Here is an 8,064-nt window from a genome sequence, read left to right on the forward strand (position 1 = left end):
AAAAAGGGGGGGGGGGGGGGGGAGTGCAGATCTTAGGGGAAACATGCATGTCTAGGAATTCGGTTCTATTAGGCACCAAACTGATGGCAACATTAGTTTGATACGCACTTTCCCATAAGAAAGGAAAAAGTAAAAATGATAAGCATTTTACAAGTACTGTTGCATAGTCATTTCATGAGTGAGACTGAAATACATATAATTATAAAATTTGAGCAAATGCAGTTTGCAGCATATTAATAGTTCAGAAGATCAATCAGCAACCCACTTATTTAGCTTATGCATCAATAAACATGCTGGCGTGCACACTATTATAGAAATCTCAAACATCCACCACACAAGACTAGAAAACTTCATGTGCATTGTGGCCTGCAATATAATTCATGTCCAATGGAGTTGTTCACAAGTATGTGGCAACTCCAGACAACATGATGGGTATGGGAATATACCTCTGCATCCGTTTTGATACTCGAATTTGTTCTTTAGAAGGAACAAAATCACTAGCTTTCAGACGAATAGTGTACGACGGGCAGCATGTTTTCTCCATGTCAGGTTTGTACAAGAAACAGCCAGATCTTCTCCAGCCTCTGTCAAGGAGAGCTACAGAGAAGAAAACTCTGAGAAGGATCATCCTGATCTAGTCAAAATGAATTGGCAAAATCAAATAAAGCAAAAAAAATCAATCGAGTAATATCCGGGTTTCCAAGACAAATAAAAAGCACGCATTTCAGATCCGCTGTTAAAATCTTTTTAAAAAGTAAAAGTTATAGGCAATCTAAAGTGTTGTCCTGAAAGAAGCTGATTTCAGAAATGATTACAACCGAATTTTCTCTGCAACTGGTTTGGTTCAAGGCTAAATGAACAAAACTCAAGAACACCACATATGTCAATGAAAATGAAGCATCGCAATTGGCAAAGAGAAAGACACTGAAATATAAATGGACAGCACTTCTATTCACTATTAACCATCTGAGCATCACAATAACAAAGCATGAACTAAAAATAGATGATTGTTATTGAAAAAAGTTTCTTAATTCTCACTAAAATATATGGAAGAAAGAAAGCTAGAGTTCTTACCTTGATAGTGATCAACCGTCAGACTATGTGCCCAAAGCCCTAAAAAAGAAACGGATGGGACATCAGGATGTATATACTATATACATATTTCTGTTCAAAGAATATTTGGAAGAATAATGCATAATAAAGGCAATTTAAGAAATAGAAGCATAATGAGGAATGACTAATGAGTATAGCTAGGAGTACCCTGAGAGTGAGTTCACCAAAGTTTAACTGTTGGTACACAAGGCATGCTAAATATGCACCAGTTATGGATAAATGTGTGAAATTTGAAAACATCATACAAGTAAATGTGGATATTTGTATGGGTATGCACATATGGAGTAAATGATGTTTAGCATGGTCATAATAATATACTAAGCACATCCTTCATCCAAATCACTTAAAAAACATTATATAATCTCATGAATGTAAAAGCTTGTAGAAAGAGTCATAACAAATTCAGTTTCAGATTGAGGTATTGTGCTTCAAGCATGTGTGATTAAGAATTCCTCACTGCAGGAAATGATACTAAAACTAGGATATAAGGTACCATGATATCTTGAAATGAAGTAATAATGAAGATGTTGTGACTATACATAACAAAACAGATAAAGGTTTTGTGGAGACGGAAAATAGTTACAAACGAGTTAAGTGTGCTGTTGGCTCGAAAGACATTATGTAATGCATCAAACTCCACACTGCAACAGAAGTTATTACCATCTCCCTAAGTAGCACCATTTTGCTTATGCACATATAAAAAAGACACCTCCAAAGTGACTTTTCAGAATTATAGTAATTTAAATGATCGAGCTCACAATTTAATATTCCAGTGTCAATGCAGCTTTCTCGGCCATTTATCAAAATTCCAACAATTTTCTTCGAGACATGAACTTATTCAAAAAAACATATTTCTCTTCACATCATGCTACTGTAGAAACAAAAAGAACAAAAAAAAAAAAAAAAGGAACCACATAAAAACAGAGAACCTCAACATTTAATCAAGCAATTCAAGTTTAACACTCATTAAGAATACATTCATAATCGCTGAAGTGATAGTCAGTCGACTTACAACCCAACATATCCATCGTTCAGTACAATTTTTGGAGCTATGTGAAATAGAGACACTAACCATGAGAAATACTGGTCCGCGCCCCAGATTTACAATAACCACAGGTGCTCTTCCGGCGGCCGACATCCATCACCACGCTCTCGCCTCTGCCACCATTTCCGCCGCTGCCACTGGTACTCGCTTCGCTTCTCATCTTCTTCGCCTCTGCCATGGCCCGATCTTCACCGATTGGATCTTCAGATTATACTCCAATGTTGATGACGAGAGGTTTCAGCTTTTACCCGAAGAACAAATTGAGTACCATCTTTCTATTTTATCTTCAAGTCCTTTATAAGTTTAATCCTTCGGACTTGGTAGGTAAAAAAATAAATATTCTGCGCATAAACCTTGACCCAAAAACCGGCTCAATTCAAATTCCGTGGAAATTACAAGGGGGGTAAATAAGATATTTAATATAGTTGAAGGGGTTAAAGTGTAAAAATTAGTTAGGTAGAGCTAATTTGGAGTTTCTTGTTTGATTGGGGGGGTTGTGTCTGAACCCACTTAGCAGTGTAGTCAAAAGGGCTCATACTTCTTTTTTATTTTCTCTATTAATGCTCTGAGATTCTGACTTTGACACAATATTATATTAATTATCTTATGCCTAACTATAATATTAATTAAATTATTTTGTATGTGTTTTCACATTATTTAATAGAAGTAATCTGAACCTCGCGAATTGTAATCACAAATTACTGACCATCATCACATTAAATTATAAATTTATAATTTTTTGAACAATGATGAAATATTTATATCAAATCTCAAGAAAGTTTGTAATTCATTTTAAAAGATTTCATTAATTAAGACTTAATTAAATCTCAATAGTGTGATAAAACAAGCATCTCTTTAACGAGGAGGTCATGTATGAAATCTCGATAACATGATCTTATGATGAAACATTTTAAACTATTCTATAATATATATATATATGGTTTCAGATCAATAAATATGATCGATTTCATATCGTACTTGAACCATAAATAATAATGATATATATGGTTTTGGATCATTATATAGGATCGACTTCATATCGTACTTGAACCATAAATAATAATGATAGTTAACTCCAAACAAAAGTTCTAGATTTTATTCAATACTATTTGCTAATCAAATTGACAAAGTACTTTGTGTTTATTTTGCAAAACAAACAAGGTCTCATAATAGATAAATTACTTTATCAAAATTCCTACGAACACACTAAAATTCAAAGTTTTGAAAAATTCTTACTCAAATTAAATATGATGAACCAAATTAATCACAAATCAAGTGTAATATATTTGTTATGTAATTGGTCATTTTTTTTAAATTGTACATCAGTAACACGGCAGAATGTACTACATTTATTATATAATTAGTTCAGGTTCGACCGAGCCCAATGTATATTAGAATTTTCCCAGAATCCCTTAAAGAAACTAAAAAAATGTATTCCTAATTATGTGCAGGTTGGAGTTGGCTTCTTTTATGTTAATTCTGTCTTGTGGCAGAGCTTGAGAGCAGGCTACTCCAATTCTAATGATTGATGCCAAACAGGGCTTTACCTTATCTTGTTCTATAGTCATTCCATTCGCATCCGTCGCTTCATCTGCCTTCAAAAGTAGTAGAGCCGGATTCACGATATTTGTCACTTGGTTTAATAACAACGCAGTTTTTGCATGCTCGTGGAGGCTTAATCCGTCTCTAAATAATTCATCTGTCGGCCTTTTTCCTGTAAACATCTCCAGAAGCAATATACCGTAGCTGTAAACATCTCCAGATATGGATACTCGCCCGCCCATTCCATACTCTGCAAGTAATTCAAAACAGATCATTACAATCACACTTCTTCAATATTTATCATTTCATTATTAATGTTCAACCTAATTAGATTATTGATATGATCTTTCTTTACATACAAATTGTGGCCATTGGGAAACAAAAATTGACTTCTGAATTGTAGACCTGTGAAAGGGTCATACACTTGCCCATAATTATATCATTATTATTTTAAGACAATATTCTTGTGTTTACACTGTGTGGTCAATGAACTACTTTCTTCTTGCTCTAATTATTTTACAACCCTTGAGGTTTAGTTATATTATTAAAAAAAAAAACCCACTGTTTTAAAAGATTATCCTACAATATATTAGTAAGTGATGGTAGTTCTGGTTTTACCAAAATATAATTTTCAAAAACTTATTAGTGATAAGATTTTTATATAACGGTTTATGTAGACTGTGTGTGTCTCTTACCGTTAATTATTGCTAACGAAAGGTGGCAAGGAAAGGAATCAAAACAAGAAAACAATACAGACAGATATCATACCTGGAGCAACATAACCAACTGATCCTCGTATTCCAACTGAACTGCTTTGAGCTTGTCCGCATACATCCACACGCTTTCTAAGGAACTTCGCCAGCCCGAAATCGCTTAAATGCGCACACAGATCGTCATCAAGCAAAACATTACTCGGTTTCAGATCACAATGAGAAATTGGGACACGACAGTAGTAATGCAGATACTCCAATGCAGACGCCACATCTATGGCAATGCTTAGCCTTTGAAATATGTTGAGATCATTGACAACATTGGCGTTTCTCTCCTCCGGATGCAACCATTGCTCTAACGACTGTTTAGGCATGAAATCGAGGATGATGGCCTTGAAATCTCCGCCTGCAGAGTCCACATCAGAGCAGCAGCCTAAAACTTTCACAAGATTTCTGTGCCTGATGTTGCTCAGTGCTTCACATTCCGCCATGTAAATCTTGGAAATGCCCTTTTCTTGAATCCTAAGTACCTTAACAGCAATAGGTCTTCTGTCTTCGGACAGTAAACCTTTGTATACCAAAGCAAAACTGCCCGTGCCCACCAAGTTATCCGAGGAAAATCCACTTGTTGCCTTTTCTAGTTCTCTGTAGGAAAAGTTTGAGTTCCAATCTGATGAAGGGATAGTTGACGAACTTCTTGCTCTTGGTCGTTTTAGTATGCAAGAAATAGCAATGTATAACAGAACAGCTGAACCGAATACTCCACTAACTGCTGCAATCACTACTTTGAGATAAGACTTGTTACGTCCCACTGGTTCGATAGCAACAGAACATGGAGGTAGTTCAAGTTCAATGCTACCGCCACACAGGTCACCATTTCCGACTAGTGAAACAGCACTTCTGTTAGCAAATGCTCCATTCTTTGGTACTTGGCCTTGAAACTGGTTGTACGAAAGATTTAAGTATTGAAGGAAAAGAAAATCTTGCAGAAACTGAGGTATACTTCCTGTCAAGTTATTTCTTGATAGATCAAGATCTTGAAGGCCTTTTAAGGAACTCAAACTCGAAGGAATTGATCCATTTAATGAGTTACGTTGCAAGTAGAGGTGCTCCAGGCTCAAACACTGGCCTAGGCTATCTGGAATGCTGCCTGAAAGCTCGTTCTCGGACAAATCAAGTTCTTTGAGGTTGACAAAGTTGCCAACATCTAGTGGTAATGTTCCAGACAGAAAGTTCCGGGCAAGATTGCACATAATGGTTAAGGAGGAAAGAGTAAAAATTTGTATGGGTACAGGACCACTGAGGTTGTTATCAGACAGGTTCAGAAGCTGCAGTTGCTGACAGTTTCCCAGGCTAGACGGAATGCTCATCTCCAAGGTGTTTCCATCCAAACGGAGTTCGAACAACTTAGTCAAATTCCCAATGGTGGATGGGATCCTGCCGGAAAATCTGTTTCCATTCATGTATAGTTGTCCCAGATTGAATAGTTTCCCTATATCAGGTAAAATGGGACCGTCAAAGCTGTTCCAGCTGACATTTAAAGTAATCAGGTTGATGAATTTTGTTATTCCTGCAGGGATTCGGCCCGATAACTGGTTCCCTCCAAGAAGCAGTCGGTTCACATTGATCGACAGATTCACTATTTTATCAGGCAATGGACCGGAAAAGTGGTTATTATCTATCCCCAGCATCTCAAACTTGCTGCAGTTGATCAAAGAGTTAATGAAATCCAATGGATCAGAATCTCCTCTGCCAAGCAGATTCCGGCCAACGTTTAGTCGTTGCAGGTCCCCAATCCTGCCAAAGTCAGACGGTACTCTCCCGAAAAACTGATTATCCGGGAGATCAATGATTTGCAGGCTAGAGATATTGGACAACGAAGAGGGGATATTTCCTGAAAAACCATTAACTCCAATAAGGAGCTGCTTCAAATTCGGGAAACTTGTCCCGATGCTTGATGGCAAACTCCCAACCAGGCGGTTAAACGCCACACCGAATATGGAGATTCTTGACAGGTTGAAAACCGACAGAGGAACCGTCCCAGAAAGATTGTTGCTTCCTACTTGCAAGAACTGCAGGTTTACGAGCTGACCAAGATTGTCTGGGATCGTACCGCCAAGAGAGTTCTGAGCTATGGAGAGATTGAGAAGTGTAGAAATGTTGCCTAAAACAGGAGGGATTCCACCTGTTAGCTGGTTAGCAGAGATGTGAAGAGCAACAAGATTAGGCAACCTGCTGAGCTCAGTGGGAATCTTCCCAACGAGGCTGTTAAAGTTCAAGTTGATGACTTCAAGTTGAGTACATTGGCTGAGGTTTCCTGGGATTTCACCTCCAAAGCTGTTCTCCATCAGCAAAAGGGACCGGAGGCGAAACAAACGTCCAATTTCTGCCGGGATTGGCCCTCTGAAAACGTTTCCACGAAGATCGATGACTCTGAGGAAGGTCAGATTTGCTATGGCTGGAGACAAGGTCCCTCCTAGTTTTTGGAAAGGTAATGATAAAGTTGTGACTCGGGCTCGTCTTGAGCTGCACGTAACGCCTGGCCATTCGCAGAAACGCACTGAATCATTCCAAGAACTCATCACATTGAGCGGATCATCAGTTATTTCATCTTTGAAAGAAAGCAGTGAAAGGCGGTCCGTTTCACTGTCGAGGGCATGAGAAGTGAGGGATGATGAGCAGTGGAGAAAGAGCAAGAAAATGAAGTAGAAACAGAAAAAGTTGCATTCAGTTGAGGTCATGTTTGGTTAGCAAATTAACTCTCTTTAAACAGTCATCAGCTTAAGAAGAAGAAAAACTGCTTTCTTATCAGCTTATACATAGACCTCTAAATGAATAAGCACAGAAGCATCATGAGCTCAAACAAAAGAGATGTGCTTATCTGATGTAAGAAACGAATCAAAAGCAGACCCCCGGAGAGTCCAATGTGAACAAATGCATCAAAGTTGCCAGCTTTTTTTAAGTTGTGCTTGTTGACAATTGTGCAGCTTGCGGATGAGGGAATGTGGATGGACAAACAGTCCCTATCATCTTCTAAGTCCCTCCATTGACAGAATACGTAACTGAAAGAAATAGTATAAATCTTCTGCTTAAATCAAAACTCTGACTTTTGTTTGTTTATACATAAATCGTGCTTCCTAGAAAAGCGTATTGATTGTTAGTTCAGTGAATCATCGTCAACCTTCACTCAAATTTTGATTTTGATTGGATTGTTAAGAAATTGGAGGTTGAACTAATTAATTATGGTTAGGTTGAACAAGTAATTTTATATTATTTATTTGATTAATTTAGTGGGATTTCAACTTTTATTAATGAATAGAGTTGAATGAGTTTGTTCCAGTTGATCTAAAATCAACTATCAAGGAACTTGATTAATTATTCATTCCTAATTCTTGAGAGAAATGAGATTAGTTAGGCTAATAGCTTGTTTGATTAGGCCCAGATGGGTATTAGCAACACCATAGGCCCAGCCCAATAAGTTTTATTTATTTCAGTTGGACAAAGAGGCTAAGAGCAGAATACTCTTTTCATTTCCTCCACCTACACTATCACAAACTCCGAGAAGATCAACAAGCTACAAGAGAACGATGTCGTCTTCTTTCGCAGACTCATTCGACAACTACGGCGGGGGGGCGCCCCCCGCCCAAGCACCCC

General features: G+C 37.6%; 3 protein-coding genes across 5 annotated transcripts in view; 1 reads left to right on the plus strand and 2 right to left on the minus strand.

Annotated features, from left to right (window-relative positions):
* Positions 1 to 2,486, minus strand: part of LOC105167058 (arginyl-tRNA--protein transferase 2) — a 6,285-nt gene extending 3,799 nt beyond the window's left edge. Inside the window, exons 1-3 of one of the 3 annotated variants that reach the window (XM_011086618.2) lie at positions 2,186 to 2,486; positions 1,075 to 1,113; positions 447 to 597 (exon numbers count right to left, since the gene is read on the minus strand). In XM_011086618.2, the coding sequence (XP_011084920.1) occupies positions 447 to 597; positions 1,075 to 1,113; positions 2,186 to 2,336 (341 nt within the window). In that variant the 5' untranslated portion in view covers positions 2,337 to 2,486. Of the gene's footprint in view, positions 1 to 446; positions 635 to 1,074; positions 1,114 to 2,185 lie in introns of all 3 variants that reach the window. The other 2 variants (XM_020695431.1, XM_020695430.1) reach the window with 2 other exon arrangements.
* Positions 3,460 to 7,432, minus strand: LOC105167208 (putative receptor-like protein kinase At3g47110). Its single transcript, XM_011086831.2, has 2 exons — positions 4,469 to 7,432; positions 3,460 to 3,950 (listed from the first exon to the last, which is right to left on the minus strand). The coding sequence occupies exons 1-2, from the start codon at positions 7,149 to 7,151 to the stop codon at positions 3,580 to 3,582; spliced, it is 3,054 nt and encodes a 1,017-aa protein (XP_011085133.1). The 5' UTR covers positions 7,152 to 7,432; the 3' UTR covers positions 3,460 to 3,579.
* The window catches only part of LOC105167059 (clathrin light chain 2), a 3,166-nt gene continuing 2,989 nt past the window's right edge, over positions 7,888 to 8,064 (plus strand). Inside the window, exon 1 of the mRNA XM_011086620.2 lies at positions 7,888 to 8,032. Within this exon, the coding sequence (XP_011084922.1) occupies positions 7,998 to 8,032 (35 nt within the window). The 5' untranslated portion in view covers positions 7,888 to 7,997. The remainder of the gene's footprint in view (positions 8,033 to 8,064) is intronic.

Source organism: Sesamum indicum, linkage group LG7 (assembly GCF_000512975.1).
Source record: "Sesamum indicum cultivar Zhongzhi No. 13 linkage group LG7, S_indicum_v1.0, whole genome shotgun sequence".
Lineage (NCBI taxonomy): Eukaryota > Viridiplantae > Streptophyta > Magnoliopsida > Lamiales > Pedaliaceae > Sesamum > Sesamum indicum.